The sequence below is a fragment of the Rana temporaria genome, chromosome 9, assembly GCF_905171775.1.
Source record: "Rana temporaria chromosome 9, aRanTem1.1, whole genome shotgun sequence".
Lineage (NCBI taxonomy): Eukaryota > Metazoa > Chordata > Amphibia > Anura > Ranidae > Rana > Rana temporaria.
In genome coordinates this window covers 50,185,066-50,204,174 of record NC_053497.1, presented here as the reverse complement: position 1 = coordinate 50,204,174, position 19,109 = coordinate 50,185,066, and the positions used below count along the sequence as shown (strand labels likewise).

Genomic DNA, 19,109 nt, shown 5'->3' with positions numbered 1-19,109 from the left:
ATATATAATGTTTGGGGGTTCTAATTAGAGGGAAGAATATGGCAGTGAAAATAGTGTAAAATGACATTAGAATTGCTGTTTAACTTGTAATGCTTAACTTGTAATACCAACGGCCACCACCAGATGGCGCCAGCTCATATCTGGTGGTAATAACTTGTAATACCAACGGCTCACCACCAGATGGCACCAGCTCAAAAAAAAAAAAAAAATTTTTTTTTTTTTGCTCCCCTCACTTCCACCCTGCCTGAGGGCCATTTATAACTGGTCCGCGGGCCGCAAATGGCCCGCGGGCCGGTACTTTGAGACCACTGATCTAGTATAACAAACAGATGATTAAATGGTGTCCATGTGTACAATTAGACCAAACAATATAAAAATGTGAAATCAAATAAAAATATCAAAATATTATGATACACAGTCAAATGACTGGAAGGAGTCCATGTGCAGATTAATGCAAATAATACAGTCCCAAATGAATGGGTAAAGTGCGGTACCTGGGCACGCACAAGCCACGCACTTCCGGTCTCACTGGTCAACGAGCTGCTAGCGGTGGAACGCACGCAGCTCTCCAGGATACGATCATCTCTCTCCACACTCCAATATTTCCTTAAGCGTACAGCCTCAGTGCCGGGATACGGGCACCAGCAACAGTAAGCGGCCACTCGGCACTGTGATTTTATTTCTATATTTTAAATAAACGTTTTACACTATGGCGGCATTTCTTCTCCTTTTTGGTATTTGTTCCGCTATCTGCTGCTGACATTGGAACCTGTATGAGATCCTGCTGACCCATATTAACAACAAGCTATTATTGACCTTATTTTAATTAATTAGGTCAACACCGCTTGGTAAGGAGCCATCTATCTTTATCTTTGGTGACCTATTGGTGAAGGTGGATCACTTCCCTTTTGCACTTTGGATATGGAAGATATATGAGCACGTTGCACTTTACCCATTCATTTGGGACTGTATTATTTGCATTAATCTGCACATGGACTCCTTCCAGTCATTTGACTGTGTATCATAATATTTTGATATTTTTATTTTATTTCACATTTTTATATTGTTTGGTCTAATTGTACACATGGACACCATTTAATCATCTGTTTGTTATACTAGATTATTACCACTAGGTTCTGTGTATGCAGTCCAGCTGTATTTCACTGCAACCTTCATTGTGTAATCTAACACATCGTTTATTCACTATCTAGCGCCCCTTACCCACTATCACATACTATGAAAATCCAGTACCCTGTATTTTTTTAGGGAGCAGCTTCATTTAGTAACCCACTTAAGTAATTAAGTATTTATTTAGTTTAAATTAATTTGGCGCAAGATTTTCCTTTTTCACACTTTTTTTAATGCCGAAAAACGACCGTGTGTACGCGGCATTAATGTTTTTTTTTTCTTTGTTTCTGAATTTCTCACTTCCTGTTCCTCCTCAGTAAGCTGTTCTGGCTGATTAACCCCCAGCCAGAACTAGGGTGACCACGTGTCCCGGATTGCCTGGGACAGTCCCACATTTTGAAGGTCTGTCCCAGGTCCCAGTATGTTCTAAATTTTTAATGCCCATTTTTTATGTCGTGAAAAATGCTCTGGAGCCCACACACGATCGTTTTTAATGACATTAAAAAAAACACATACCGTATTTTCCGGCGTATAAGACGACTCGGCGTATAAGACGACCCCCTAATTTTCCAGGAAAAATTTTGGTTTTGGGATATACTCACTGTATAAGACTACCCCCTTTTTTTCCAAGCCCCACTGTGCCATTACATGCCCCCACTGTGCCATTACATGCCCCCACTGTGCCATTACATGCCCCCACTGTGCCATTACATGCCCCCACTGTGCCATTACATGCCCCCACTGTGCCATTACATGCCCCCACTGTGCCATTACTTGCCCCCACAGTGCCATCACATTACATGCCACCACAGTGCCATCACATTAAATGCCACCACAGTGCCATCACATTACTTTCCCCCACAGTGCCATCACATTACTTTCCCCCACAGTGCCACAGTGCCATCACATTGCATGCCCCCACAGTGCCATCACATTGCATGCCCCCACAGTGCCATCACATTACATGTCCCCACTTTCCCCCCCACTGTGCCATCACTCACGTTTTGAAGGCCGGTGACAGTCTCCGTCTGCTGCGAGCGTCCATGATTTCAAAGCCGCGCGCCGTCTTCTCAGCGTGTCTTGTGATTGGCAGAACACAAATTTTCCCAGTAGCGCCTCTGTTCTATGTTCCGCCAATCACGGATGCCTTCTCATCTCGGCTGAGAAGACGGCGCGCAGCTTTGAAATTATGACGATCGCAGACGTCGGAGACCGTACCCGGCGCATAAGACGACCCCCGACTTTGGATGCATTTTTTTGCATCCAAAAAGTCGTCTTATACGCCGGAAAATACGGTAATTTTTTACAACCCGAAAAACGATCGTGTGTAAACAGCATTAGAGTTTGATTCTTCAAGATCTACCACACTATTGGAATTGTTCTCTTTCTCCCTCTCTACATGTTCCACAATAGCAGCCCTGTACTTTTTAATTTTTCAGAAGAAAATATAAAATCCTACCCAGACAAAAATAAAATAGTGTCTACAAAACATGCTACAAACTCAATATAGTATAAAGTTCAAAGCAATATAGAAGGGCACTTATTGGAGTTGTAAAGGAAAATGTTTTTTTTTTTTGCTGAAATGACAGGGTATAGAGACATAATAGTTAACTGATTCCTTTTAAAAATGATTAAAAATAGATAAAAATCAACCATATAATGTACCTACAGTTTCAGTTTCGTTTTTGCATGCTGTTTCCTGCTTCTGTGATGAACAGAGACAAAGAGCCAATACAGGGCAGTGATGGTTTGGAAAACGAAACTGATTGGTGTTGAGGGGTTTTAGACACACATTAATCACACCTCCTTGATTAGTGACCACAGAGAGAAAGCTCCCATGACTTTTTTCATCAGGAAACAGACTGTTCAGAACAGAGAAGGATTACAGCAACATCAGAGCAAAAACTAACGATGAGGACATGAAACCAGGACTGCAGTAAGGTAAAGGAAGCTATTTAGCTAAAAAAAACTTGACATGTCTGTGCACTATTATTATTTTATTGTTATGTGAAGAAATCGAAGGTGTTAAGTAATTAGAATTTTTAATTATTACATGACCCATTAGAATCCCTCATAATTCCTCCCCTATATTATATTTTACACACTCTCTCTTTTATTGTGATGGGCTAGGTGTCATTTTGATGGTTCATCTGGCTTTTCCGCTTTTTATTGCTAAAGCTTGTCAAGTCTTTTGCTCCTCATCTTGAGTTTTCACATCCTCTATTAAAAGGAAAAAAAGAAAAACAACTATGGTGACATTAATGGTTGCTCACATGTACTTAGATGTCTACAGGTTCCATGGAAGGAGAGTAATCACTTGTGACTACCCAACATAGTGATTATGAATAATGCCTGGTCCATAAACCAAATAGAGACCTGTAATTCCTAGGCGTGGAGCTTTTAGTTAACTCCTGTAAGTGTCCTTTTTCTTCAAGGAAAATGATGGAAGGAGAGGGTGGAGACACTGACACAAGGGCTGCCTCTGTGTAATACTAAATATATAAAGACACAGAGGATGGCGATTTGGAGGGAACTGTATAGTGCAGAGGTGGACTGTCAATTGGCAATATCTAGAGTGACTTTCTTGCATGAAGATGGTGGACCTTAAAACATTGGTGGCTTTGTTCCTGGTGACTTGTCTTCACCTTCAGTTCAGCAGTGAGTATATGCAAATAGGAACCAAACATGTTATAAGATGAAATGTATTGAAATTACAGCAACCTGGTCTTTTCCTGAGGTAAACAGTATAATTATTTTTTTGTACTGGTAAAGAGGATTTATATAGTAGGGCTGGTTTCGAACTAGCCACAGCGTAGCATTCAAGCATTAGAAAAAGCATAAACATAATTTCCAGCATAAGTAGTAAAAAATAAATAATAATATAGAACCAAGTCTGTCTAATACTAACTACATTTTGGAGGGAAATAGACCTTTGGGGTTATTTACGAAAAAGGCAAATCCCCTTTGCACTACAAGTGCAAACTACAAGTGCAAAGTGCACTTGAAATTGCACTGAAAGTGCACTTGGAAGTGCAGTCGCTGTAAATCTGAGGGGTAGATCTAAAATGAGGGGAAGCTCTGCTGATTTTATTATCCAATCATGTGCAAGCTAAAATGCTGTTTTTTATTTTCCTTGCATGTCCCCCTCGGATCTACAGCGACAGCACTTCCAAGTGCACTTTCAGTGCACTTTCAAGTGCACTTTGCACTTGTAGTTTGCACTTGTAGTGCAAAGTGGATTTGCCTTTCGTAAATAACCCCCCTCGTGTCAACATCCCAAAAATCAATTGTTTTTACTTGTCAACGCTGTCACCACAGGTTCTCCCTGCAGAGCAACATGCTCTGGCTTTCCAAAGTTTTTCAAAACTTTCAACATTTTGAGGCAAAAAAAAAACGCTGCTTTTACAGGTGTCCAGCAAAAAATGCAGTTCAATTTTAGCCAATGTGGCCATTTCATTCTTTTAAGAGCAGCATTTTAGAGGCTTAAAAAATGCTCCAAAGGTGCATTCAGAGAGGAGTTTATGGGCATAATCTAAAGCCCAGTACACACGATCGGATTTTCTGACAGGAATTGTGTAAAGCAGGATGTTGTCGGATAATCTGACCGTTTGTACGCTCCATCCGACAATTGTTGTCGGATTTTCCCGCCAACAAATTTTGGATAGCATGCTTTCAAATTTTCCAACAACAAATGTGTGATGTCGGATTATTCAATCGTGTGTGCACAAGTCCGTCGTCAAAAAATCCAAAGTAGAAACACGCATGCTCAGAAGCAATGCTAACCATAACACAACATTAGCAGAAGTTGCCCAAAGGGTGGTGCTAAAGAGCTGAAAAAACACGTATTTTTGTGTTTGTTGGCCAACAAAATTTTGCAGTTTGTATGCAGAACAAGTTCACGGCCAACGCTCTTCGGACAAAAGTCCTACACTTTGTCCAATGGAAATCTGATCGTGTGTACGAGGCTTAAGCGCACACATATGCATCTAAATTTATTCCAGCGGCTGGAGTAAATGAATGTTTTTGGCCAGTAGAATGAGTTTATGCTCTTATGCCTAGTACACACGACCGTAATTCCCGACGGTAAAGTTCCGTCGTAAATCCTGAGTGGAAAACCGAGAACCTGCTCTCTACTTCTCCCCCGTACAGATGAGAGATTTTCCTCAGGAATCCCAAACGTGTTTATGCTCCATCTGAGTTTTTTCCCACATGAAAACTGCCAACAATGGCCGGTTTCTACTACACACAGCCGGGTTTCTGACAGGAAAAAGTCAGTCGGGAATCCCGGTGGGAAAAAAGAGAACTGGTTCTTTTTTTTGGTCCGGCGGGTTTGGCAGTTTTCCCATCGGAAAAACTGCAAAGGAGCATACACAGGGCCGGGATTCCCGGCCAAAAGCTCTCCCGTCGGAAAACCTGGTCGTGTGTACGGGGCATTACTCTTCTAAACGCCATATGCCTGTAAATGCGCATAATTACACACCAAAATAATATTTTTTCTGAATAGTAGAAAAATGCAGAATACATAGGAGTATGGTAATATGCTCCTGTGTATGATTCCTAAGGAGACAGCCCCATAAAGGCAGATAGTAAACAACCCATTTGATCGCTACACCGCACACAAGGTATTTAATTTCGATTGATAGTTACAATCATAACGTTCGATCATATTTAGTTATCTATCATGATCTGATCGATCAAACTACAAGTAGAACCAAGTAGAAACACAAAAAAACACAGTCACTTCCAGCACTAAGGGGTTTTCTGAAGTTAAGGGTAACAGGGACAAAGGTATCCAAAGACTGGGTGGATGCTGCCTTCCTCAGATGGGGTAATCCGATGGAAACTACAAAAAAGAGGGGGACACACAGCGCGGAGGGGGACATGAACCGGGGGGGGGGAGAGCAGCAAGGAGGAGGATACAGGGACAGTCAGCGGTGGTCGGTGCGGCTTTGGGGGGAGTTACAAGCTTCGACCACCGCTGTATAACTTTCACTAAAGCAGCTGAAAAGGGGGAAGATCAGTGCTTGTAACTCCCCCCACCGCACCGATCACCCCTGACTGCCCTGGTATCGGGTGAAGCATCGGAGGAAATGCTCGGTATCGGTATCGGGGCAGCCCTAATTCTCACACTGGACAATAAAATCATTTTCCATGCATTTTCTATCAACTGATGTCTGCCTGTAAACGAAACCCGTCAATGTGTAAGAATGATAGTTTAATGAATCAAGAGAAAGGATAGGAGGCCATCACAGCTACTTTAAATAATGTTTTTCTGCATAGAAATGGCAAAGACATAAATACATATAAAAAGAAACTTCAGTTTTCATTTAACAAATGTAATACTAGTTAAATGTAATTTTACTTGACACACTAAGAATTGTCATCATCTGAAAAAAAAACTATACAACTTTAATTGGTTTGATGGGTGGAGGACAGAAGCAGTTTATGATAATTATGTTAAATGGATGACCTTTCCTGAGAATTACTTTGGTAGCCATTGTGAATCATAATAATCTTCCTTGAAATATCCATAAGCAGACCTTTTTATAGCTTTGGAAATAGTAGTAAAGTGTTTAAACATCAGGTTTTTATTGCTTTCTGTCGCCCACTGAGGTGATTCACTCCCCTCTGTTCTTCCTGGCCTATGGCCCTCATGCCTTTGACCATGGATTTGACCCTGACTACACTCTATACATTACCTGCCCTGAACCTCAACTGCCTTTAGAACACTCTGCCTGATTGCGAACCGCAAGTACCTTGTGCCTGCCCTGGAGTAGTGGCTAGGCACTATGGCATTGTAGGAACAAAGAAATTTGCGCTAACCAGAAATATGATGAATGAAATAAATAAAAAATGGGTGTGTTAGAACCGAAAGCAGCAATAAACAGTGCGTATACACATAAATAACATAGGGAAAAGAAAAAACTGCGCCAACTCTATAAGCCAGCAGTGATACTGGAAAAAGAAATGTTCAATTAAAATAAAAACATAAAAATCAAAATATTAAAAAGTTGAATAATGAATGAATTAGTCCAAAATAAATGTCCTGATGAATATGAAACACAGGATAGGCAGCAGAAACAGACTATAGTGTGATACCGTTTGAGGGTGTTTATTTAAATATAAAAGTTGTACTTACAATCGTTCTAAAAACTTCAAACATAAAAACAAATGCCGGCCGGCAACGAGAGCCCTTCCTCGTTCGAATAGAGCGCGGTAGCGTCACTGAGTGCACGTCCCAACATATGGCATTGTGTATAAGAACTAGGGGCATCCGAGTACTGATAGTAGCTGCTTACTTTACGGGAGGTGTAGCACACATAGCCAGGTATAGTGCCTGACCAACTACGCTATAGGTAGGCGTGACAGCAAACACTCTTAACCCTTCTCCATAGAAGTTAGGCTGGTGTATTGAGACAGTGGGAAAAAATGTTATGCCTAATGCCCCGTACACACAATCAGAATTTCCGATGGCCTAAAATCCGATGGAATTTTTTGTCGGAATTCCGCGCAAGCTGTCTTGCATACACACTGTCAGACCAAATTCCGACCATCCAAACGCGGTGATGTAAACACTACGACGAGCCGAGAAAAATTAAGTTCAATGGGCCTGATCCACAAAAGGGATACGCCGGCGTATCCCTGTTTCTATCTATGGAACTGATCCACAGAATCAGTTTCTCATAGATAGGCAGAAGATCCGACATGTGTAAGGGACTTACACTGTCGGATCTTAGGATGCAGTACCGCAGCCGCCGCTGGGGGCATTTCTCGTCGAAATCCAGCGTCGGTTATGCAAATTAGCACTTACGGAGATCCACAAAGCTTTTACGCTTAGTTTTTTCTCCGTAAGTATTAGTTTGCCGTCGCAAAATTAGGGCTGCTTTTACAAAGTGTAAAGTTAGTACACCATGTAAAAGTAGACCCTTCTTTCCCGCGACTCTGTCCAATTTTTTTTTTACATTTTTTTTTCCCGACGCAACTTTTTTTACCCGGCGCGATTCACAAAACTCGGCGTAACGTAATTTCGCGCAATGCACGTCGGGAAAATCGTGTCGGGAGCATGCGCAGTACGTCCGGTGCGGGAGCGCGCCTAATTTAAATGGGACTCGCCCCATTAGATTAGGAACGCCTTGGGCCGGACGGATTTAAGTTACACCGCTCAAAATTTCTAGGTAAGTGCTTTGTGGATCGGGCACTTAGGTAGAGATTTTGCGGCGGTGTAACTTAAACGGGAAAAATTAAGTTACGCCGGGTTTTTGTGGATCAGGCCCAATGCTTCTGAGCATACGTCGACTTGATTCTGAGCATGCATGTTTTTTTTCTCTGTTGGAGTTTTCCATCGGAATAAAATAAAACATGTTCTATTTTTAAACACTGACAAAAAAAGGTCAGATGGGGCCCACACACGATCGGAATTTCCGATGAAAAAAGTCAATCTGACTTTTTTCATCGGAAATTCCGATCGTGTGTAGTACGCGGCATAATTCTGTTGAAATACCAACCTTTTACTGATAAAGATGGGTTACTGTTAATTGAAATAAGGGGGGGGGGGTGCTACACTCTCACTGGCCACCGAGGTCTTTTCCACCCATTTCGCCAAAAGATATCAATTGTATGGGTCAATATTTTCCCACAGAGGTGGGGCCATTTGTTTGTACAGGTGGGGAAACCTATTTGCCTTTGGCAGACTGACTGGTGGCGTTTGGCAGATTGTCAGGTATATTAACTGATATTTTCGTCCAGTATCCTATGTTACCTCACCCCTGTAATATACACTATAGTAATGTGTTTTCATGTTTGCCCTGTTTTTGCAGAATTAAGACATTGATTGCAATCTTATTCAGTTTTTTTATTTTTAACAGATGCCGCTCCACTTGATGTAAACACTTCTCCGCTGCCGCCTTTTAATATAAATGCCAACAAAATTGATGGTTAGTAACTTATGTCTTCATTCTTTGAAAGGTCCAATTATAGCTTGATATTGAATACACAAACTGATGGTAACAAAATAATAAATGCACATGCCAGGTAAAAAAAGTGCATTTATTTTTTATTTATTTTATTAGGAGCCTGTAAAAAAGCATTGCACCCGCAATCAGCAGATCCCAGATGCAATGCAGGGCTCTTGCAGACTGTCTGTGTAATGTGTCAAAATCGTATTCCTGGTACACTGATGTGGATATACTCAAGCGTTTATTGACCATCCATTTTATCGAGGTCAAAACTACATAGGAGTCATATTTCAAAAGGTGGTGGCACATGGATAGTGATCTTCACATCTGTATGTGGAGGTGGATTTATAAATTGGACATTTCTGGACTATAGCAATACACTGCGCTATTTTTATGTATGAGTGCTTCCTTATTTTTTTATGTTAATTTAATCATCTGTTATTTGAGGAGGCTACTTTTTTCATACTACAGTTTTTAAAGGTTTTATTTTATTTGGGAAGGTGCAGTGTTAATATTCGTTTTAGGGCCGTATCAGATATGCAGTCCTGATAGTGGTATCACATTGGAAGTGACAGGATTGCAAACAGACCACTTACCTTTTCCTGACATGGCTGGAGCACAGGCACAAAAGGAAGACCTTTAACAAAGCCAGTAAAAACAGGCAGTTGAGTCTTGGTTTTACCTCTCTCCAACTGCCCACCTAAAGAAGAACATGAGTACACACTATGGCTGTGGCAAAATACTCTTCTGTTGCATTCGGTGGGCAATACCACCACTAAACACAACCGCAAAACAACAGCATGTAGTGCAGGCTTTTTTAGGGTTGAAACATGTTAGTGGATGCAGGTTTTTAGCTGTATGATTTTGTATGGATAAGTAAAAATTTTTGGAACCTTGGACTGTGTGCCGGATCATCCATATACTCATAGGTGTGTGCAGCCTATTACATTAGGGTGTGCACCCCAAAGCTCAAACACATATGAGTGTATATATATATATATATATATATATATATATATATATATATATATACACATATATATATATATATGGCTGTAGGGCAATGGCCAGTGTCAGTAGAACAGTGGATGGTGTCAGTGGGCAGGGACTGTTGTCAGTAGTTTATTTTTATTATTTTTTTATTATTACTTTTTACAATTTTTTTAATAATTTTTTTAGAATATTTTTGTATTATTTTTTTTTACAATTTTTTAGGAGCACCTTTGGGAGACTTTGGTGAGATATCAGGGGCCTAAACAGACCCCTGATATCTAACTTTTGAGACAAGGAAAGGGTCTTAGAACAGAGATTCTTGAGTCCCTTTCTCTGCATCCAAGCAGCAGGGGGAATCTGTGCATCACAGGGTGATTAGGGTGTGCCTGGGCACACCCTGGGCCAGATCCACAAAGAAGTTACGTCGGCGTATCTATTGATACGCTGCGTAACTTCTAGGATGCCACAAAACAAGATACGACTGAATGGGGGCTAGATCCAACTGACGTACGTCTTAGTACCCCGTCGGATCTTAGGTGCATATTTACACTGGCCGCTAGGTGGCGCTTCCGTTGATTTCTGCTTAGAGTATGCAAATTAGTTAGATACGCCGATTCTCAGAACGTACGTCCGGCCGGCGCATTTTTTTACATCGTTTACGTAAGGCTTTTTTCGGCGTAACGTTACCCCTGGGTCTATGAGGCGTACGCAATGTTAAGTATGGACGTCGGGCCAGCGTCGAATTTTCGGTTGTGTACGTCGTTTGCGTAAAACGTTCGCAAATAGGGCTTTGCGTAAATTAGGTTCACGTCGAAAGCATTGACTATTTGCGACGTGATTTAGAGCATGCGCACTGGGATACCCCCACGGACGGCGCATGCGCCGTTAAAAAAAAACGTCATTTACGTGGGGTCAAGTTAAATTAGCATAAAACTTGTCCACATCTTTGTCATTTGAATTCCGCGCCCTTACGCCGACACATTTACGCCACGCCGCCGTAACTTTAGACGCAAGTGCTTTCTGAATACAGCACTTGCCTCTCAAAGTAGCAGCGGCGTAGCGTAACTACGATACGCTACGCCGGATTAAAATTATGCCGATCTACGTGGATCTGGCCCCCTGTGCGCACGCCTATGCATATACTGTAACAATGCAACTTAGGTCATGGAAACCTTTCCCAACACCAATCAGAATAGAGGACAAAGGAGGTGAAGCAGATATACTTTTTGTAGCTAAAAGCCAATGAGTCCTTCTTTAGTAGTGAAGCCAAGATCTGGGTGACAGAGTCAGAGCCTCCATCTTTAAAACCCAAGTTGAGATGGGCAGTTCTCTTTTATCACATAGTCTCCTCAAATAAGTTCATGCATGTCAGCATTTGTGAGATATTTGGCAGACATTCCACAATTCTACTCTGTGCATAACTATAATAAAACACTATAGAGCTAATAGCTAATGGGCAGCATTGGTTTGGTGGCTTGTGCTTGTGGCTTTGCAGTACTGGAGTCTTCCAGTTCCTAGAGAAATTGTATGAGGTATGATGTAGACACTCTCCAAGTGCTCAATATTCCTTAATCCAGTTGGTTAACTGACCTAATAAATAAACCTGGGGCATGAATATTAGTGTGTGTCCTCACATGAGGGCAAGGCAGAGGATGTTGTTAGTGGTTTTGTGTATCTGTTTTCTCTGACAACTCTTTTTTTATATATCTCCAGTACATTTATCTATTCCTACAACAAAACAGCCATCCTCCTCGGTTGCTGCAGGTATGTTTTCATTATATATGGTATTACTATGCTGTATTAATGCTATCAATCTCTGAGTTCCAGTGGCATTCCCAGACTTTGATGGACTGACAATGAATTCATATACCCATCATCCCTAGAAATGTATCTCAGCTAATCAGCTTTACCATAAACTCCTAAAACTTTTAAACGTACCTCTACCCATAAAGCAGATATGAAGCCACCGATAAGATAAAAATGTCTAGCCCATTAAAAGGTAAAATAACAAACCAGCATGCGGCAAAAGGGATTGCATGTAGCTCATACTCGATTTCGATGTGGGGATGTATTAACAACTACAGAGCTGCATTGATTTGTGTCTTTTGTACCTGCTTAGAAATCAGCTGTTACCTGTGTTCTGAACAGTGGCGGCTGGCGGTATATTTTGGGGGGGGGGGGGGGCAAACAATGCATTCACATCCATCTATTTCACAGCCAGCAGGGACAGGGCTGGAGCGCCAGTGATGCTCTGACCCCACCCCATGCAGCTTGAATGCTCAGTACTCGAAGGCTGCGGGGTAGGAGCTGGAGTGGGAGCTGCTGAGTCGGCTGCACTGAGAGTCCACCTGCAGTTGCATTGTGGATGGTGTCATGGTCATGGACCAGCACTGTTCAGCTGTCCAGCACTGTTTGCAGACTTGGAATGCCCGGAGGGATGCTCCCTCCTCCGCCCCTCCTTCTGCCTGCTTAATTGGTATAGGTGAGTGCAGTGCTGGAGGTGGGCACATATAGCCAAAAGTTTACATGCACTGTATCTCCACTGCAAAAGGGGGTACTGCATGGATGGAATAATGGTGCTGGGGGATATCAAGGGTGTATGGGGGAAAACAATGCTGAAGGGGGGTCTGGGGTATATAGGGGTAGCAATGCTTGGGGTAGCTTGAGTAGCTATAGTGCTAGAGGTATCAGGGATGTAGTGAGGCCACAGTGTAGGGGGTATCAGGGATGTAGTGGGGTCACAATACAAGGGGTATATTATGGTATATGGTTACAGTGCTGGGGGAATATCTGGTGCATAGAGGGGTCAGAGTGCTGGGGGGATATCTGAGGTGTAGAGGGGTCAGAGTGCTTGGGAGGCATAAATCTAACAGATATATTATAAGCACAGAGCAGCTGTGTTACTTTATGTATGTAGTATTTTCCCACTGTTTCTTTGCTGCACAGAATGATTGTTTATGTAGTTAATGTGGAGTTCCACCCAAAAGGGAAAGCTCCGCTTGTCTACCTCCTACCTTATTGATGTCTGTTTACCTGCACTGTCTCCATTGTAGGGGCCCCAGAGCATTACTTTGCTCAGGGGCCCGTGATGCTATTAAGGCGGCCCTGCTCATGACCTTCTTCCTGATTGGCGGGGAAGAGATACAGTGTGAAAATTGTGAATATTCATTCACTATTGTCACACAACTGGATGGGTTTGGGGCGCAGCCTATTAGAGCCTCTGGCTCTAATCACATGCAAAAAAAAAAACACCTCCTCCCCATTGGAATCCATCATTCTGGCACCCTTAATGTAGATTAGGGGGCCGGACGCATGGATGGTGGGTCCATACATGAATACATGTGCTCCCACTGTGGAGACTCTCCAAATTTAGAGTTAGGGTCTGCAGGATACAGGGTGCCTTGGCGGGGCCTGCAGTTTACGCATGTATTTGCAAATGTGTGCAACTTACCTCTTCTTTTAACGCATACTGTTAGACAGGTTAATTTGGTTGGTCACAGGCTGGTTGATAAGTTGAGCTTGGGAATTCTTTGGTTTTATTTGACTTACAACAGTTCACCCCTTTTAGTAACTGTAGACCAGGCATGACAAACATTTTAAAAGCTTTACAGAAAACTCTCAACAAAATATTTCGAAAACAAAATGCACAGTCTTTTCCCTAAAATAATCCCTAACTCAGGCCTGTGGCTGCCCCAGCATACCTAAACAGGCAAGAGTCCATACACAGCAGAGTTCACAGTGGAAGATCTCCAGTGCTGGTATCCTTCAGGGAGGACCTGCAGGTCCCAGTAATCCCCTTACATGTGGAAGGTTCCTAGAGGCAGGCAAAGCTCTCTCTGGTAGCTACAACTGCAGCAGCTTTGTGAAGTGGCTGTAGATTACATGCTGTGTACTGTCTGTGTCTTTTCTCCCATGCAGACCATCTGTCTGGGCAGAGCCCTCCCCCTTTTTATTAACAGCAGGGGAGAGAGGCAGAGCTCAGAAGAAATTGTGGGAAAGAGTATAACTATTTCCCTCCTGACTTGGGCAACAGCTGTCTCACTAACCAGCATTTCAATCTGTTTACAAGTAGAAGTAACTGAAGGAACAGAGACCAGAACTCCAGCAGGAACTCTAAGCAAAAAAGTCCTGAAGAGAGTTAGTCAAGAGTCATCTGTAACATCAGTTTTGTGTGGACTGGACTGACCCTTTATTTACCCCCATTACATATTTTAACAAAAATATAATTCTGATATAGCTAAAGAAAATTAAGTCACATGGCAAATCTATAATGTGAATTAAATGTCAATCTGTTTCCAGGATCAGTTAATGGCAACAATATCACTGCAACTAATGGAAATCCATCTGTTACTCCTTCAAATGCAGTTATCGGAACAAACTGTGAGTTTTACAGCATTTAATAGTACATTCGATTTTTTTTTTTATTTCCTTCAGTGTACCATTGAGGATAGTTGAAGCCAAATTAAGGATACTTGTAGAACATAAAATGTAGGCATTCTGCATTCCTGGTGACCAGTCTGCCACGTTGCTTCACTTTTAGATGGATAAATCCAGTGGTTACATTTTTCTTGTTTAATCTTTTTTTTATTGATTTGATAAAAAAAGAACACAAATTCGTTAATTGGTGCAAAGAAGAATCATTAGTACAAAGCGTTCACAATGAGTATATAACCCTGCATGGTTTGAAATTACCAGGTCCAACAGAGCATCATTCCTAGTTGGGGCTTCCATAAACTGGACCATAAAATTGTCCTGTAATAGGTTTATAATTTTTTGGCCTTCAGCTGTCCCGGCAGTGCCATTACTCCAGTCAATTTCTGGGTAGTTAAAATCCCCCATTATTATCACCGTCCCAGCCCTTGCAGCCCTTTCCATCTGTGCAAGGAGCTGACTCTCCACCTCCTCGTTAACATTGGGTGGTCTATAACAAACTCCAATGATTAACTTTGAACTACGCACATCTGTATGCAGTTCCACCCATAATGCTTCAGCCTCATCACGCTCTCCATCCACCAGGTCCTCTTTCACACTCACTTTGAGATCACTTCTCACATAGAGACAAACCCTTCCACCTTTCCTTTTTACCCTGTCTTTCTGAAAGAGTGCATAGCCAGGAATATTAATAGCCCAGTCATGTGAGGAATGAAGCCAAGTTTCTGCAATGCCGATTACATCATAGCTCTCCTGATACACCAGAGCTTCCAACTCACCTATTTTGCTTGGCAGACGTCTGGCATTGGTGAACAAACACTTTAATGCATTAATATATTTTGACCGGTCACATACTATTCTCTTGGATGTTTCCGAGATTTCAACTAGGACTTGCTACTATACATACCTTGGGTTTATAAATCATGAAACTGGAGGCACAAGGCCTCTAGTGAGGTCAGACATAGACAACAATGGTGTATTTTTAGTGACAAACTCATTTTCAATTCTAATTGTAATGTTTACCTTTTAATTTTTATATGTGTTTTATTGTAATTAGTATATTTAAAGCCTAAACATTATTTATTTATTTTCGTTTTTGAATAGTAGAGTAGGAAGTGATTAAACCACTGTCAATTTGTTTTTTGTTTTTTGTTTTTTGTCTTTTTTCATCTATGTTGGTTTGGAGAGATTTCCCTTCAATTCCTCTCCTGTAGACACAAGTGAGAGAAAATAAATCAATACCATGCCACCATTTTTAAAAAACAAAGGCAGCTTCTTCCTAAACTTTTGCTGGACTGCTGTCGCCGATGACGTTGTGCCAGATTTTAGATTTCACTAACCAAATGCTTGTTTTCAGACACTGACTCACTAAGGTCTCATGCACATGGGCGTTAAGCCACTGTGCATGAGACTCTGGCATTTAGGTGTGGGTGAAAGACACAGGAGCATTGCCCAGCTCCACTGCTGGCAGCCTATGATATTCTATGATAGGCTGACAGTTGTTGCTGGATGGGGTGAAAGGTGCAACAAACGGTACTAAGATTTAGGGCAGTATGCACCCAGAGACAAAAGAACAGAATGTAAGCAGTTTGTGCGCCAAGCATTTGTCCCTGGGGGCATATTATCCTAAATGTTAGTACTGCTCTGTGCACCATCCAGTCCAATCCAGCTGCAGCAGCTGTATGTCTATCATAACGCTTCATCGGCTGCCAGCAGCAGGTGCTGAACATTGTGCCTGTGCCTTCATTTACCCGGGCTAAACTATAATTAAGACCCTTTTTCGGGTTGAAACAAGTTAGCCGATGCATGCTCTTAGCTGTATACATTTTTGTACGGATAAACAACTTTTTTTGGAACCTTGGACAGAGAGTCCCGGAGCTGATAGAGAAACGATAGGAGGAGGGACGGCATGACAGGGAGGGACAGTTCAGGGAATCAGAGTTAGAATGTGGGTTGCTTTAAGGGAGTAGGAGTGGCCCAGGGAAAGGAGGGGCTGCTGGGAGAACAGGCTAGCAGGGAGGAAGTGACTTATCGTCACTCCTCCATTTTACAGCAAGGATAAAGTCCCACCCACCCTCCCCAGGTTGCAGGCCCCCAGAGGGGATTCAGTTTGCATGTGTTGCGCTATATAAGTTTCTCACTCAGGCAGGAAGGAGGCGGGGGGGGCGGTGTTGGGTCTCTGGAAGAGGAGAAAAGGCAGGAAGTTTTAGGAAAATGGTGGTACCCATAGGTGGCATGGGGGTTATGGGTACTTTTCGGTCAACGAGGGTTGACCAGGAAAGAGTTAACATGTAGGTCACTGCAGACAGGTGTACTGCCTCTGAGTCGGGGTCTTGTGACTGAGGCCGAAGTTAAATAGTTTTTTGTCCCAGTGTCCAATTGGAGTTGTGGTCTCTAAGGCCCCGTACACACGGTCGGACCAAACCGATGAGAATGAACCGAAGTTCAGTTTCATCGGACCAAACCAACCGTGTGTATAGGCCATCGGTCTGTTTTCCTTCGGTCCAAAATTTTAAAACATGCTTCAAAACCGAATCGATGGACCGCTGCCCCATCGGACCAAACCGATCGTTAGTACAGAAAAGCATCGGTTCAAAACCCGCGCATGCTCAGAATCAAGTCGACGCATGCTTGGAAGCATTGAACTTCGTTTTATTCAGCACATCATGTGTTTGACGTCACCGCGTTCTGACCCGATCGGATTTTGGACTGACGGTGTGTACACATATCAGGCCGTACGGCCACTTCAGAGGTGAACCGATGAAATTGGTCCGACGGACCAGTCACATCGGTTTGGTCCGACCGTGTGTACAAGGCCTTAGACCACCAGGATGTTGTAAAGTTTTGTATAAAGTTATTTAAAAAAAACGGTTATTTATGTTAATTATAGAATTTGTTAAATAAATAGGCCGTAGGGCCAATTTTACTCCACGGTGTCAGTTTATTGGAAAGGTGGGATGTGGGGGAGGTTATGAAAGGGGTGGTCACTAACTGAGGATCGGTCCTTAACATGTCATGTGTTCCAGATCCATATAGTATACTGTGCACGCTGGAGCTTAGGTCATGGAAACTATTCCCAGCGCCTTTGTTCCCTTAGAACAGAGGACAATGGAGGTGGGGCGGTATAATTTTTGTATATACACAGGAGCTAATAGCCTATTAATGAGTCCTCAGTAGTGAAGCCAAGATCTGGATGACAGAGTCAGAGTCTCCATCTTTAAACCTCAAGTTGAGACAGGCAGTTCCCCTTTTTTTAACTTTTTTTGTAATCACAGGGTGCCTTCAAATGAGTTCATGCATGTCAGCATTTTTTAGATATTTGATAGACATTCCATAATTCTGTTCTGTGCATAACTATAATACAACACTAGAGAGCTATTAGCCAATGGGTAGCATTGTGGTTTGGTGGCTGGTGTGTGTGGCCTTGTAGTACTGGAGTCCTAGGCTCAGTTCGTAGAGAAATTGCATGAAGTATGATGTAGGCACTCTCCAAGTGCTCAAGATTCCTTAATCAAGTTGGTTGACCTAACAAATAGACCTGCATGAGTGTCTATTACTATGGGCAGGATATTGGCGTGTGACCTCACATGAGGGTTGAAGATGCTGTTTTCACTGATATTTATTTTCTTGTTTATCTCCAGTACTTTTATCTATTCATACAACCAAACAGCCATCCTTGGTTACTGCAGGTATGTTTTTTTAAAATATATGGTATTATTATACTTTATAATTATTATCAATCTCTGAGTTTCAGAGACATTCCCAGACTTTGATGAAATGTGTGTCAGCATATCAGCTTTACCATAAAGTCCTAAAACATTTAAACTTACCGTATATACTCGAGTATAAGCCAAGTTTTTCAGCACATTTTTTGGTGCTGAAAATGCCCCCCTCGGCTTATACTCGAGTCACCTTTTTGCGCCTGATCTCCTTATTTTGCAGCCCCGTTCCGGCTGGCTGTAGTTCCCCTGGACCCGAAACTTGGCACACATGTAGCCCCAGTTCTCCTCTATAAGTGTGCTGTCTGGGAGACCTACGGCCAGGAAGCACAGATTTTTCAAAGCCGGGAACCCAGTCTATATACTCCCATGTTAAACGTAAGTCTAGTCATGGACACAGTGAGGCATGGGCACAGTGAGGCATGGGCACAGTGAGGCATGGGCACAGTGAGGCATGGGCACAGTGAGGCATGGGCACAGTGAGGCAAGGACACAGTGAGGCATGGGCACAGTGAGGCATGCACATGGACACAGTGAGGCAATGTGAGGCACAGTGAGACATGCAGATGGACACCCTAGGCTTATACTCAAATCAATAAGTTTTCCCATTTTTTTGTGGTAAAATTAGGTGCCTCGGCTTATATTCGGGTCGGCTTATACTTGAGTATATACGGTACCCCTACCCCTAAAGCAGATCTCCAGTTAAAGATAGGATAGCAATATTTAGCCCATTAAAAGATAAAATAACAAACAAGCTTGCAGCAATAGTAATCTTTAATTCTGAGAATTTCCCACTAGATATCCTCAGTCTGACGGCTGGCATCAATCGACCCTCTTCCTCTGAGCCCAGGTCACCCTTAACCCACCCCAAGCCTGCCAAGAT

The 19,109-nt window shown here is 42.4% G+C and overlaps 1 protein-coding gene across 2 annotated transcripts in view; it reads left to right on the top strand.

The window, feature by feature from the left end:
* The first annotated feature begins 3,638 nt into the window (after positions 1 to 3,638).
* Positions 3,639 to 19,109, top strand: part of LOC120913471 (uncharacterized protein DDB_G0283357-like) — a 48,595-nt gene continuing 33,124 nt past the window's right edge. The window contains exons 1-5 of one of the 2 annotated variants that reach the window (XM_040323430.1): positions 3,639 to 3,786; positions 8,994 to 9,062; positions 11,790 to 11,840; positions 14,376 to 14,456; positions 18,149 to 18,196. In XM_040323430.1, coding sequence (XP_040179364.1) covers positions 3,717 to 3,786; positions 8,994 to 9,062; positions 11,790 to 11,840; positions 14,376 to 14,456; positions 18,149 to 18,196 — 319 coding nt within the window. In that variant the 5' untranslated portion in view covers positions 3,639 to 3,716. The remainder of the gene's footprint in view (positions 3,787 to 8,993; positions 9,063 to 11,789; positions 11,841 to 14,375; positions 14,457 to 18,148; positions 18,197 to 19,109) is intronic. The other variant, XM_040323431.1, reaches the window with a different exon arrangement.